The sequence below is a fragment of the Amphibalanus amphitrite genome, unplaced genomic scaffold (assembly GCF_019059575.1).
Source record: "Amphibalanus amphitrite isolate SeventyFive unplaced genomic scaffold, NRLGWU_Aamphi_draft 000583F_arrow, whole genome shotgun sequence".
In the NCBI taxonomy this organism is placed as follows: domain Eukaryota; kingdom Metazoa; phylum Arthropoda; class Thecostraca; order Balanomorpha; family Balanidae; genus Amphibalanus; species Amphibalanus amphitrite.
Window position 1 is genome coordinate 97605 of NW_024882077.1, and position 14917 is coordinate 112521.

Here is a 14917-nt window from a genome sequence, read left to right on the forward strand (position 1 = left end):
GGGCCGGGCCGGGCCGGGCCGCTCATACTGAGATTTTTCCGTTATATTGAAAAGACTCGCTTCGCTCGCTGCGCTCGCTCGCTCGTAACAATAGAGGCCGTGACACATACAATCCACAGCCCGAGCCATTTGGTGGCACTTCATGTTCATGCCGTTCGACATGCGTACATTTTGTTCTGCCGAGGTCACATCAAACGGGGTCATATATCGAAAAGCAGTTTCCACGAAAGGTTATTACGGCTTATGCGCTACCTACCAGGTAATATCCTTTGGTTTCCAATTCATTTCATCCTTATACTGGAGATTCGCTGTGCAAGTGTATTTTCGACATAACCCACAGATGACCTTAGGTCATCGCATGGCATTGAGAGGTCAAATTGCTGGTGGGAAAGTATGATTAGGTGCTGACAATGTCGATAATGACATTGACAATGACAATGACAATGACAATGACGATTCGTTTGGTGTCGTTTTTAGCGCTCTAGCTCTATTTTGTGGGCCACAATCTGCTATGCAAATTTGGTTCACGTGACCTTTGCTGACCTCTGCACTCTGCAGGTTAAAGGCAGATATTACCGCCCTAGCGGTGACCTTGAACTCCGCCGCCTGTTGCGGGTCCCAAACCAAGCTGACGTGGAGTTGGAAAAGCTCGGGCAAACATGCGACTATGCGACGCGGGAAGCGCTTCAGTCACAATTTTGTAGTTACACACTCTTAACTCAAAATTTTACCAGCTTATTTTCGTATTTCTTTCACCATAAGATTGTCTTTACCTTCCTAAGTCTTCACAGAGACCTTGACGCGAACAGATCATTGCCAGCACCCTCCATTACACTGTGCGTGTTAACAACTTTGTCCGTTTGTTGCGTCTGGTGATGCACGCTGTTTCATTTATTACGGAGCTCCAGCCCAATAAGGGACGAAACGATTACGTCTACATATGTAGCACCCCCTTGGTTGGGGACTGGGAAGACAATTAACCCCGCTCCCCGTTGAGGTCTGGCAGGTTCCAGGTCCACTTGAGGAAAGGTGGAGGGCCCCCATCGTATCTCCGGAACCAATAGCCGGATCGGGAAAAAATCAAACGGTATTCGAAAGAACTTATCGTGATGCACAAGCTAGGATAAGGATGACCTGGATATTTGACCTGTGACGTCACAGGGAGGTCAAACAAGGTGAACTCTGTCCAATTTCCAATGACAAGAAGTTGGTCATAAAAAATGGGTTTCCTAACCCGCGCCCCGCTGGGCTATTCGGTCATACGCGCCCTTCCGGGGGGGGCAGATTCTGCCCCCCCCCCCTGTCTAACTTCCGGACCGCGCGATGGTCGTAGAAAGACGGGAAAAACGGCAATTGAAAGCTCTCAACAAGGCGGATGTTAAGAACCAACTTTTTGCTTAAGAAGGTCAGAGGTCAGGTCAAGGTCAGGTCAAGGGTACAAAATGCAAGTTTCTATAGTATCGACCTTGCACCGTAGTTGCCGAAGAATGGACTGAGACTTATTGCCCAAAACGTGTTCTTAGGCTACCAAGGCAATATTCGTTGCATACAATATCATGCAAAGGTCAAGGCCAAGGTCAGGTCAGGACTCAGGTCACCAAAAACGAAATATAGAAAAGGGCATGTGCCACACATGTTTTGGGTCATTTTATTCATAGTATTCAATAGTATCTATAGTAAAACATATATATATATATATATATATATATATATATATATATATATATATATATATATATATATATATATATATATATATATATATATATATATATATATACCTTAATACCTATTATTTATAAAAAAAAAATGGTCAGTGCATTCACATCGCTTGCATTTCGCACCATCTCCCGTATGAACGTAGGCACAACACAATGCAGATATGCAGCGCTGAAGCATGGCATTGACTTCATGGATAGCTTCAGTCCGCTTCACTGTCACTTAACATTGTTTCATCTATGTACTCTGCCCTAACATTTTTGCTTGATAACAACCGCGGAGCAATTCGATTGTTCGCGCTTCTTCGCCTTGGCACAGTACCCTATCCTTTCAAATCACCGCCACTGCCCCTGCTGTCCTGACTTGATGCGTCGCTCGGCTTCACGTCCTTTCCCGTGTCAAAGTGCTGCTGAATCTGCTCCAGCGTCTTGCCCCGCGTCTCGACCAATGTCAGCTGTAAGATGACCGCGCCGATGAGGCAGAGACAGGCGTACATCCAGAACGTACCCGCCGGGCTAATAGCATCCTCCAGCGGCTCAAAGGTCAGCGTCGTCAGGAACGAGGTGCCCCAGTTGAAGAAGATGGCGATACTACTGGCGAGGTTCTTAACATCAGGTGGAAGTATCTCCCCTGTTGGGAAAGAGAAGAATTCATAACTTGAGACTACTTTTGAGGGACAGAATGTGCCGATTCACTGTCAAATTATGTGGGGCAAAATCGAAAGAGTCGCCAAGAGAGTAAAGGGATGACCCTAACCTACATCTTTATTCTAATCTCACCCATGTAAAGGTAGCCAATGGGACCGAAGCCGACGTTGAAGCCCAGCAGGAAGACAACGACAGACGTCAGCGGCAGCCACTCGATTGCCGAGACGTCCTGCCCAGTGTCTTTCAGCCTGAAGAAGACGCCCAGGACCACCAGGCTGACTCCTGTGATGATAGAGGAGGCCACCAGGAGCGGTTTTCGGCCACGGCTTTGCACTGCTGCCACTCCCAATGCTGTGGTGAGTACCTGCCAAATTAGAATAAAGTAACAATAGAGATGGCTTGACCTTCAGAATTGCTACAAGGAAAGCAAGAACTTTCGGTACTTCTTAAACTTGTTTTACTCTGCAAAATATCTTCGTTTAAACAGCTTCCTTGCCTGGTGTTTCATCACCGATAAACATTGCCGTTGGATCCTGCCCAAGAGAATGGGGATGAGTCATCTAGAATAATATAGTGACAACGTTCCAAGCAATTTTTCGCAATGCTGCTGCCATTACGTGGCTGCTTTCCTTCACATACCTTTGTCAGTCCACAGTAAATGGCTGCTGTGCTGGAGTCCATGGACCCACCGGCCTCAACGAAGATATCCGTGGCGTAAAAGGTGATGATGTTTATACCGCAGGCCTTTTGCAAGATGACCACGAACAGCGCTAGGGCCAGTGGCCGTCGGTACTCTGGCCGCCTCAGTTCGGATAGCGCCGCCTTCCCGGTGGCCCGGCCGGTGCCCAGCGCGGCCAGCTCGCTCTCCACATCAGCCAGCTCTCCGCGCAGCCAGCGCAGCGTGGCGCGCGCCTCGGCCAGCCGGCCGCGCTGCGCCAGCCACAGCGGCGACTGGCAGCTGAGCGTCACCAGCAGCAGCCACAGCGCCGACACGGCGCCGGAGAGGACGGCCAGCAGCCGCCAGTCGGCGTACTTGCCCACCACGTACGACAGGAGCACGCCCACGTTGAGCTGCAGCTCGAATACTGCGCCGGCGGGGCCACGGAGACGAGCTGTCGTCACCTCGGCCAGGTAGGTAGGTACGACCACCGTGGTCCAGCCGACTGCGGCGCCTGTCAGCAGCCGGCCCAGCAGCAGAATGGTCAGCGAGCCGGCGTAGGTGACCAGCAGCCAGCCCAGCACGGCCGGTAGAGAGACCAGCACCAGCGCCGAGCGGCGGCCCAGCGCCTGCATGGCGCTGCCGGCCAGCGGGGCGGCCAGCAGCGCGCCCAGCGGCACCATCGAGCCGACCAGCGAGCCCTGCTGGTCGGTCACGTGCAGCGGAGAGTCCCTCAACTGTGGCAGAGCGCTGCTCGTGTAGCCCAGCGCCAGGCCCACCGGACAACCGCCGAACGTCGCTGAAAATAGGAAGAATGTGTTTATGTTGGTTGCAGATGTTGAAAAAATTATTATGTCGGATTAAAGATCGGTGAAAAACGTTTCATGCATGATGTGGACATAAATGTATGACGCGTAGTTAACGCGCGCCCCACTGGGGTCTACGTATAACGCGCCCGGGGGGGGGGGGGCTCTTTACAGCCCTCCTCCTAACTCCGAAACTACTGGGCCGATCGTCAAAATTCAAACGGTGTCTGATAACCCCGGAAAAACTGCCGTGCGAAACCTAATTTCATTGACCTCGAGGTCACTGATGACGTCACAGGTCAGGTCAAAGTAAAATTATTAGCATTTTTGCTTGTTCACATTTTGGGCTGTGGCCGCCGTCTTACAAGTCAGATCAGGCTCATTTTTGGTTAACACACTTGGGGCGTTCCACGACAAATCGACAAATAAAAAATTAAATTTGCACCCTCATATTTTATTCTTCGTTGAAAACTGGTGTAAGGGGTTGTGATGGGCGGGGAATCCAGCTGCGGCAAGGATTTTTTTCTTCGAACAACGGTTTCCGAGATATAGCCTCGGGCAATTCCTGGAGTTCGCGCTGCAGCCCTATGTTTGGGGCCTATAACTCAGAAACTATTGGTTTTTTACGATAAAAACTTTATATGGTTCAACTCACAATCAACCAACAAACATTTTGGCTATCTCGGATTTTCAATTTTTGAAAATTTTGATCACGTGACCTTTTGTCCTATTTTTCGAAGAGTGACCTTGATATTTTCCCCACTGAAAGTTGCAATTTTGTCTGATGACGATTAAAGCCTTATCAATTGTCATTCATATGCGATAATAAAAAAGTGGTTATCGCCCTGCGTTGACCTCAGGTCAGGTCATTTTTATGACCAGTCCATTATTACGAGCGGGAGCGACAGCGAGATCTCGAGAATAAAGCAAGATAGCGACAAGCAGTAAACGGTAAAGTGTACACACGGATAAGGTCTATAATTTTTACCGAGGTCATTTTCAGGTCAGATCAAAGATGACGTCGCAGGAGCTAAAAGGAAGTCAAAATAGCGGCACTATACATATATATGAAGTTTTTCTCGAATAACTTTCAAGGTATCCCACCTAGGAACAAACTAATAGCACCATCGTGATCCTCTCGTCGATCCGCATCGAAACATATGTATGTTGACCTCGAAAGGTCGAAAGGTCAAAAGTTGACCTTAGATCACGTGACCTAAGGTCAACTTTTGACCTTTCGACTTTTCGAGGTCAAAATACATATGTTTCGATGCGGATCGACGAGAGCATCACGATGGTACTATTAGTTTGTTCCTAGTTGGGATGCCTTGAAAGTTATTCGAGAAAAACTTCATATATATGTATAGTGCCGCTATTTTGACTTCCTTTTCGCTCCTGTGACGTCATCTTTGACCTGACCTAAAAATGACCTCAGTAAAAATTATAGACCTTATCCGTGTGTACCCTTTACCGCTTACCGCTTGTCGCTATCTTGCTTTATTCTCGAGATCTCGCTGTCGCTCCCGCTCGTAATAATGGACAGGTCATAAAAATGACCTGACCTGAGGTCAACGCAGGGCGATAACCACTTTTTTATTATCGCATATGAATGACACTTGATAAGGCTTTAATCGTCATCAGACAAAATTGCAACTTTCAGTGGGGAAAATATCAAAGTCACTCTTCGAAAAATAGGACAAAAGGTCACGTGATCAAAATTTTCAAAAATTGAAAATCCGAGATAGCCAAAATGTTTGTTGGTTGATTGTGTGTTGAACCATATAAAGTTTTTATCGTAAAAACCAATAGTTTCTGAGTTATAGGCCGCCAAACATAGGGCTGCAGCGCGAACTCCAGGAATTGCCCGAGGCTATATCTCGGAAACCGTTGTTCGAAGAAAAAAATCCTTGCCACAGCTGGCTTCCCCGCCCATCACAACCCATTAGACCAATTTTAAGCAAAAAATAAAACATGAGGGTGCAGGGCACTTGTCGATTTGTCGTGGAACGCCCCACTTGTGAACAGATGCTTTAGATACCCTGAGGGTAACAAACTTGTACTTTGAGTTTCAGGGCAGGGTCAGGTCATCACAAGTCACGGAAATATTATATCATGCGTCGGCCACGTGACACATGTTTTATGGTCCATTTAGGCCATAGTTAGATGTCGAATTTGATGTCGTTTGTGTCATTCGAGATCATTTTGAGTTGAATTTAGCTGAGGTGAACTTTGAACACTTTGAATTTAGTAAAGTGAATGAATCACTTTCAGGTCAAAAAGGTCAAATTTCGAAGCTATAATTTTTCAACAAAAAGGTGTACATTGGATGCCGTTTGAGCTCAGGAACACGATGGTGCTATTTATATTGGTGTACGATGTCAAATACGTACTGAAAAAATGATTTTAAAATTTATAATTGTGATCTTTTTGCAATAATGCGTATAACTTGACCATATTTAAAAATATTTAGCTAAAACTTGCTAGATTAAGTCATAAGCATGTGTTCTTTCTATCACATATATTCTGTTTTTTTTTAAGTTCAAAAAGTTTAAAAAAGAGAAAAAATATATATTTTGAATTTTATTATATATAATTTTCAAAATTTTCAACATTTTGAAAATCTGAGATAGCAGTTTGATAGAATAGTCTATTCTGAGTCCTCTCATGCAAAGAAATTCGGCCGAACATGACGTCACTCTGACGTCATTTCTGGCCGACCTATGGTAGCTATGAAGTTCATATTCTAACACAAGGTGTCAAATTGATGCAGCAGAAGGTACTGAAAGTTTGGTGTTGATACATCATGCGGTTTGGAAGTTATTAAAGGGACAGTATCATCGAAAAAAAAATCAATGTATGGAGCTGATTTTTTTTTTACTAGCATTTCTTATTTTTCTGAATCAGAAAAACATAGTTTGAGGACCGAACTCGGTGAAAAATATTGCAACCACATTTCATTTTCATGATTCATTTTCATGAGCGAACCACCACTATACAAGCATGGCCGCCAGTTTGGAAGCATGTAAAATTACTACAGAACTGGCGCAGATAATACATTATTGACGCTACGCTTACGCGGTCGTTCTTCTGATTGAGTCGTCCTTAGGGAGAGGTAGCCTTAGGTATTGCCTATAAAAATATCACGTGACAATTGGAGGGAGTGACAATTGGACGTGACAATTGACAATGGGAGAAAATATCACGTGACAATCACGTGATAAACGTCATACATTGGAGGGAGATTGTGATTCAAGCTGGAGGAATTCCTTTGTTGAGCCGCTAGAATCCGAAGGAAACAGCGGAAATTGCCTACGACTATTTAATGAATTTAACGGTGATGAATAATTGCGAAAAACGTTTTGGCTTTATAGAATTTGATGAAATGACCAGGGTAAAAGTTTTATTACTGGCGGTCAATTCAAAACGGCGCAAACATTTAAACAGTGAAGATAGTGAAGCACGATTCAAAGTGTGGTACACCTTTCGTACTTTGAGCGGCGATAGCGGGATAACGGTGTGGAGCTTCGAGGATCGGTCTTCAGTTCCCGGACCAGAAAGGTGAGGCCTATGCAATGTCAAATTTCATCAAAATGGTGATACTGTCCCTTTTTAAAGAAAAACTGGAGTGGATGCTATGAATAGCCCCCCCCCCCGTGGGGCGTGGGTCAAGTTTTTGGGTATAATGCCTAGCAAATTAGCCGAAATGTTCAACCATGCATTACATTTACATGACAAAATTAGGGCAAATAAATTAACAGATACAAGCCGCGTTTACATAGGGCTAGTTGCCAGATAGTGGAATTCCACTAACGAGACATTTTTTCCACTAACGAGACATTTCAGGCACCTTCAGATAATTCTGACGACCTATCCGGCCAGAAGGACCAAACCGATTGACAAAAACAAATACATCGTGGCGGAAGAACACTAAGAGGTACTTCAGGCCTAGACATAGTATAGATGTCGCAACTCGCGGCCTTCCCGGCAGTAAGGGCGAGGTATAGATGACGCTACTGCAGCAAGTCACTGGAACGTGCCAGTCGTGGAATGGAACGGAAGATACGGAACGGGGGCTTCTTAACGGAAGCTTATTCGTTTAATTTTCATTTAAGAATTGATTTCGTGCGCTAGGGAAAGAACATTGTCTTCTTTTTTTCATACGTCTGACTCTGCACCCCCCCCCCGTCCCCTCCATCCTTTGGATCAGCCAGTGTGCAGCAAGAGGGTTCATCGGAGAAAAACAACAAAGAGCAATCCTCCCTGAGCCTGTCAGGTCAGAAATAACCTGAGCATAGGCGACGGAACGGGGAGGGCACCGGGGTATACCGTGCCCCCTTTGATTTTGGCCTGCATGGAAAGAATGGGACCAAAAGTCGGCGGTGCCCCCCCCCCCCCCTCCGCGGCTACTGAAGCTGAGGACCGTTCGTTATGCCCTACTGCCCACGCTTCTTAAAATTTCAGTAGTAGTCAGTTATCTGGCCAATGTTTCCGTATAGGGGCTGGCAAACACAACTGAGCCTCGTGAGTGGGATGAGTACTGGACACAGAAGTGGACAATCTGTTGGCAAGAAGCCCGCAAGGATAATATCTCGAAACTCAGGACTACGTATACAAACACTTTAAATGCATTTAAATCTATACTATAATCGAAAGCCGCATTGTTGTGAACTACCGGCACGTGCGTCCAATCACCATCAAGAACGGAAGTCCGACCTACAGCAAGCACGACAGTCCGATCAAAGATGTATTGAAAAATAACTATAGTTCGTTTTTCTTAAGTTTGCCCCTCACTGTAAACGTCTTTTTGAACACAGCACGAGAATTGCTAGCTGAATTACTGAGAAAACTGGTTGGCGCACATTGTATTGTAGATATGAATAATATTTTCAAAATAAGCTTTGAACACCGACGATTTAACGTTATTTTAAGCGCCGTGCAATTTATTTATTAGTTCAGACATAATTCCTGAGAAGTCGTCTATCCCTGTGGGGCTGTAGGTATTGGCAAATACGAGCTACGAGTCTGTGAAATAGTAAATAAATTTGATCAAATTGATCGTCTGTCAAATCTGGTCAAATCAATGTGCGCCAACCAGTTTTCTAAGTAATTCAGCTAGCAATTCTCGTGCTGTGTTCAAAAAGACGTTTACAGTGAGGGGCAAACTTAAGAAAAACGAACTATAGCAACTTTAAACATCGCCTTCCTCAGCCACGCTCTACACCGCATCACATAAGAAAACCGCCAATATCGATTACAAAACACACATAAAGGAATTCCGTAGGTATAGATCAGAGGAATACTTCACCTCCTTTATCTGGCGCGTCAATAGGTATAAAGTAATCTTTGGCGTCTACGCACTAGCAACATCTATAATGCAAACAGCAGTTCAGAAACCATCCACTAAAATTGTAACAAGGCAAGAGTTGGTCAAAATAAATTATAGTCACCGTGATAAATAGCAAACGAAATACAGAACAAGCACAACAAAGCATTCCACACTCGTTTAGACTGTACAACATGCCTACATAAGACATTGCAGCAGTGTACAAGGAAAACATTCTTTAAAGATGCTAACGAGGGGAGTTTTGAAAGTTTGGTGAACACAGTTACGAGTCACTGCACAAAAAATGTAGCGCGGTCGCCAGCCGGCCCAGGCGAAAGAGTCGACGGAGACGGCGTCAAACAAACCCGAGAGGGGGTAGTTTCATCCGCATCAGCGGAGGCGCTCTCTCTACCAAGGTCGTCAGTTACCAGCCGCAGCACCCTGCTGGCGATTTGATAGCTGCTCTCATTCTCAGCTGGCTGAGCGCCATGTGCCGGGTCATCCGGCTCCATGATTTCCCCTTTCATTAGCAGCTGCTGTTGTAGTTATTGTTGTTGCGTTCCTTTCAGCCGCTGCCGCAGCATAGCCGTACGGTTCTGGATGGTTCTCACGGCGGCAGCCAGGGTCATCCGTCCTGCCAGCTCCGCCGCCAGGCGCGCGCAGCGTCGCGCGCGCCTGCCTTGCAGATAGTGCTGCCCAAGTCGATCGGCGGACGGCGCTACCGTTGGGATAGGGCGCCAGCCTCGCGCGCGAGGGCGTCCATCCGCTCGTTGCCCGGAAGCCCGCAGTGTGCAGGAACCCACTGCATTATCACTGGCTGGCCCCCTCGGTGAGCGCTGCCAGCAGCCCCCATATGTCTGCGGCCAGAGGGGCTCTCTGGGCCGCCGCGCCGCTCCGCAGGAGGGCCAGCGCCGCCATCGAGTCGGTACAGACGATAATTATCGGAAGAGAGGTGTCGCGACCAGTCTTGGTCAACAGCTCCTCCAACACCGCTCTTAGGGCGAATAGCTCGCCGCGCGTGCTAGAGCAGAGGGCGCCTGCCGCGACACGCACCTCCCGGATGTCGCGGTTCAGGGGGGGGGGGTGGCCCCTCCTCCTCCATCTAGCACACCATCGGTGGCGGAGATGTCTGACCAGATCAAGCTCGCCTCAGACGGGAGCTCCGCCAGACGACTTTCCGCCGCCTTGGCTCGCCAGCCGTCGCGCCCAAACTCGCTTCAGGCCGTGAGTCTATAGCCGGCGCGGTGGCGTGGCTTCGCCATACTAGCCTTGGGCGGGTTGTCCTCAGAGAACGCGTTCGCATTGGCGAGGAGGCGAGCAGCGCCACGAGTCCTGAAATGACCAAACAATATCAATGGACAATCAAAATTGTGAAAATTGGCATTAACTGCGCAACTGATGTTTGCTTCTTTGTTTATTAGGGTTTACGGGCGCTTTACGGGTGGTCATTTTGCACCCATGACGCTGTTCTGGTGAACCTGCGCAACTGAGCAGTGATCACGCCATAACTTATATTTGGCGTAGTGGCAGGGTTCCATCTAAAATTTCGGCGCACGTCAGGTGTAAAGTTACATGCGACAAATTCAGCGCATGTCAGTTGGGGAGACTAACCCCGCGTTCGATGTCTCCCGGACGGCAAAGATTCTACGCCGTCTGGCCAATCACGTTTCATAACCACAGCCGAGCCCCCGCTGACCTTGGACGGGATTGGCTGGACGACGTAGAATCTTCGTCATCCGAGAGACATCGAACGCGGGGTAAGGCTGCTGGAGTGCTGGAATAATATAAAACGAGGGCACCAAAAATTGATCCTAAATGACCATACTTGGACATTAATGCAGACCCTCTCTGTATCACCAATTGTCAGAAAACAACCATGTGTTTGAAAGAGCGTTAGAGAGTCATGAAGCCAGGATAAAACACAGTGCTATTTTCTCAAAGCAGCTTTTACATGATAGAGTTAGGTAACTCTCTCTCTCCGTTAACCATTCGCAAGGCCAAAAAGGCCTATTGGTTTTGAAAGGCATTGGATTACAAGCTGAGCATTTTTTACTTTATCATAAAATGTTAAACCTGCGTGTAGATGAAGTCTGAACGGTGGTTTGTAGGCTGATAGGTTGGAGGTTGGAGGTTAGTAGGGAAGGGAAGGTCAGGATAATTTCTGCTTTTTATTTTCATTGGACTTTAGCCTTCATCAACACACGCATCAAAAATATTTACTTGAGCATCTTCAAGCCTCAATATACAACAAGGTGTGCCACAACAAATTAAAAATTGATGATATGCCAATATATGGTCATGATTTTTACCACCAGAATTGAATTAAATGCCTATTGACCAGTCTGCAAAACGTGGCAGCCAGCTCGACGAGGTGTTTGGGGCAGCCGGAATCCTGCCCCAAATGGGGCAGTTGACTTCCGGGCAGCCCAATTTCTGCCCCAAATGGGGCATCTACTCGGGGCAGGTTAGATTATGCCCTAAATGAACTACCTATATATGGCATAAAAAAACACACATATTAATACATTACCCGTGCAAATGCTGAAGTCGGTCGCGGTTGAAACTCTAAACAATTTTTTTACGAAAGGATCTGCTCATTGATCAAGGTTATATATAAAGCAGCTAGTGCTCCGGTTAAAATAAAATGATGATAAACCCCACGTTCGATGTCTCTCGGACGACGTAGATTCTACGTCGTCCGACCAATCACGTTCCATAACCGCAGCCGAGCCCCCGCTGACCTTGAACGGGATTGGCCGGACGACGTAGAATCTTCGTCGTCCGAGAGACATCGAACACGGGGCAGTTAAGGTGCAAAACTGCCTCATGTTGCCATGGCAACAGCGAATCAATCTGGAGCGAGGGGCGCATTTTGTTTTTGCAACAAAAGATCAGGACAATGCCCCAGCCCGCAATGCATAATTGAAAAACTGAAATTACACCTTGTCTCGAGTCTCGACGGTGATCAGCTAGCTTAATGGCTTGGTTTCAAGTGTGCCGAGCCGAGTGTGCTAGTCTCGTAATATGTAGGTCGCCGGTCGCGTGTTCGCGGCATCATTTGGCCGGACGGCAACTATGTGAGGGTTATACGGCACATTTATGAGTGTTCGATTAGGCTAGGTATGGTTTGGTTTGATTTGATTTGATTCGATTTGGTTAGGCTAGAAAGGAGTTAGCTCCGGGAGCACCTTTCCTTGGTTGCTAATACGAAACACGGCGCGTAAAACATTCATAGCCCTGATGAAGGGAAGTTTGAATATGGCAGCAGTTTTAAATGACAGTTTCTGCGCTTTAGCGACGATTGTGGCGCAGCCCACTTTTTCTCGCGCGTTTCAATAATACTCCGCTTCTTTATTATTTTCTCCCGGTACCGTGTGCCCCGCCCCGGTCCGCCCCGACTGCAAACGGTCTGCCCCGGAATCGCCGAACTGTGCCCCGACTTCTCAAAAGCTGCCCCGATTTCTGCCCCTGCCCCACTGTGTCTGCCCCGACGAGATCTCGTCGAACCCTGCCACGTTTTGCAGACTGGCCTATTGATGCCTTACCTAATATTTTGATACCTGAAATCTGATTAACCAAGCATTTTTTCTTGTGAATTGGCAGTCTAAAATTTGGCTGGCTTGAGCACGACGCTATTGCTCTAGCAGAATCACAAACAGATGTCTACCAAGTGCCACTCCCAAGAAAAATTTTCAAGATTCTAAAACCACGAACTTTGTTGCTGCCTGATCATGTGATGGTTAATCAAATGATAGCACTCCATCTGAGGCCAGTTTTACAAACAGAAAATAGCCACCTGCCGGATTATTTTGCCTCAAGGCTAATTCACATATGGAGCGTAAATGGTGAAGCCCAGGTTTAAAAGGAACAGGTTTCAAGGCAATCGGCATGACAAACCAACACCTTACCTGCAGTTCAAGTTTGCCGATTTCTTTATCAAAATCTAGTCTTCCTCTAATCCACAAATCAAGATAAAATTACTGGATAGGTACAACTTCTTGTTCTTCTTCTGCACCTCACCCGCCGCCCCCTACACTTCTCCCTTATTCTGATAAATATATTTACATAATTTTCACAAAAATGCCACTCAACGGGGTAGATCTAAAAAAGTGCAGGGCTTAAATTTTGAGCTATAGAGTTCTTAGTGATTTTGAGACACCCAATATGTCTTCGGCACGCCGTATTTGTCTCTCACTGCCTGGGAATTCGGCGATATGATTGGTCGAAGGCCGACGCTATGGGTCCAAGAAAAGGCCAAGATTCCTGCCAAGATTCTTACAGATAGCCAAGGCCGATGACTGACGTGACTGACGGCATGTTACTGCCCTTGGCATATTGCCAATGCACTGCTCGGTCATATCCGCAGTAATGTCAACAGTCATATCGGAAGTAATATGGTAACTATACGCAAAAACCATTTGGCGTATAGCTACCATACTTTTCCGATAACGAGACATTCTAGATCAATCTCTCTGCTGTTGGCGACATCTGCTGAGAAATCCCAAGACCGAACGCAAGCACATAAAAGTAATGCACTCTAAGGATGCGTTCGAAATCTGGGAAGTGACGGATTTCATTTCTCAATGCGTGTCCCACTCCAGCCTTCCCCATGCTGTTCGTTCCGCCATCTATTGCCATGTTTCGCATTCGCATTTCATGAATTCACCACCCCGCCAAGTAGGTTGGTATCAAGTTGGTATAGGTGTCGCATCGCTCTGGTCGATCAGGCTGAGCCAGCTGTCTGGAGAGTGGAGCCGATCCGAAAAAAACGCAGAAATTCAAAAGACCGACTCCAAAGCAATGGCAGCATGCATATCAATAGAGCGTAATTCTGTCATGATTGCGTCAGAAGCAAACATAATGGCAAGAGTTTCTTGTGTGTCGGTAGGCGCGTGTGGAGCCGCTGGACCGACCGGGGACGTACCCAAGGGGGGACGGACGGGGTGCGCCTCCCCCCTAGGGGTTTTCAGGGCCCATGCTGGCAGAAGGCCCACGTTGGCCAAAATCACGTCGGAGACGAACGAAATTCATGGGAATCCCCAAAAAATCACGTCAGGACAATCAAGGCTCTCCGACTCGCCTGCCACCTAGGGTCATTCAATTTACTACATGGGGCCTCCTGTGAATAGCCGCTAGTGTCTGTGTCTGACCACCTCTGACTCCTCGGGTAGAGGGCCCTCTGTAGGTAGGCTCTCTCTACGGGATTCCTCCGCTCCCCCCCCCCCCCCGGCCAAATTTTAGGTTATACGTGCCTGCGCTAAGCCGGCGTCGGAGAGAGGAGTTGACGACCGAATGATAAGGAGTACTCGTCCTGAAAGTAAACATTTGGAATACAAACAATCCAAAGCTGTTCAGTATTTATATCATTCGAGAGCAGTGCCTTCAATTTGGATACACTTAGCATTCATTTCCCACACCCGTGTACACTCCACGAAGGCTTCTCCGCTGCGGACTCCCGCTTCCGCCGATGCGTCAGTTCATACCCTGATGGCTTGCTGGGGAGGGTGGCCAAGTGTCGCTGTCCCGCCAGGTGTAGTTCATCAGCCGAGGCGTCGCGCTGCAGTGTCCCGATGTCCAGCCTGAAGGTGAAGTCTGGGAAGGCGGCCACCTCCCACGGCGGCGCGCTGGCATGCAACCAGGGGGTCGAGCAGCAGGGCGATCCCAGCCGCTCGCCAGGTTTCGTGCCCCACCCCACGCCAGCCCGTCACCGACTTCAGTCGGCTGGGCGGCCCATCTTCCGCGATAGTCCTGAGGGCTTGCCCTC

The 14917-nt window shown here is 47.6% G+C and overlaps 1 protein-coding gene and 1 long non-coding RNA gene across 2 annotated transcripts; both read right to left on the reverse strand.

Moving 5' to 3' along the window:
• Positions 1-1809: 1809 nt before the first annotated feature.
• LOC122394285 (facilitated trehalose transporter Tret1-like) lies at positions 1810-3826 on the reverse strand. The gene is made up of 3 exons (XM_043391042.1): positions 3006-3826; positions 2499-2730; positions 1810-2349 (listed from the first exon to the last, which is right to left on the reverse strand). The coding sequence occupies exons 1-3, from the start codon at positions 3705-3707 to the stop codon at positions 2042-2044; spliced, it is 1242 nt and encodes a 413-aa protein (XP_043246977.1). The 5' UTR covers positions 3708-3826; the 3' UTR covers positions 1810-2041.
• Positions 3827-9039: 5213 nt separating this feature from the next.
• On the reverse strand, positions 9040-11452 carry LOC122394290. The gene is made up of 2 exons (XR_006258838.1): positions 10850-11452; positions 9040-10485 (listed from the first exon to the last, which is right to left on the reverse strand). It is a non-coding gene; the product is annotated as an uncharacterized LOC122394290 (long non-coding RNA).
• Between the last annotated feature and the right edge of the window lie 3465 nt (positions 11453-14917).

Coding starts and splice junctions, on each gene's coding strand:
- LOC122394285 (XM_043391042.1), bottom strand. CDS start 3,707: ATGGTGCCGCTGGGCGCGCTGCTGGCCGCCCCGCTGGCCGGCAGCGCC. Junction 2,731..3,005: donor TTTACTGTGGACTGACAAAG/GTATGTGAAGGA, acceptor CTAATTTGGCAG/GTACTCACCACAGCATTGGG. Junction 2,350..2,498: donor CATTGGCTACCTTTACATGG/GTGAGATTAGAA, acceptor CTTTCCCAACAG/GGGAGATACTTCCACCTGAT.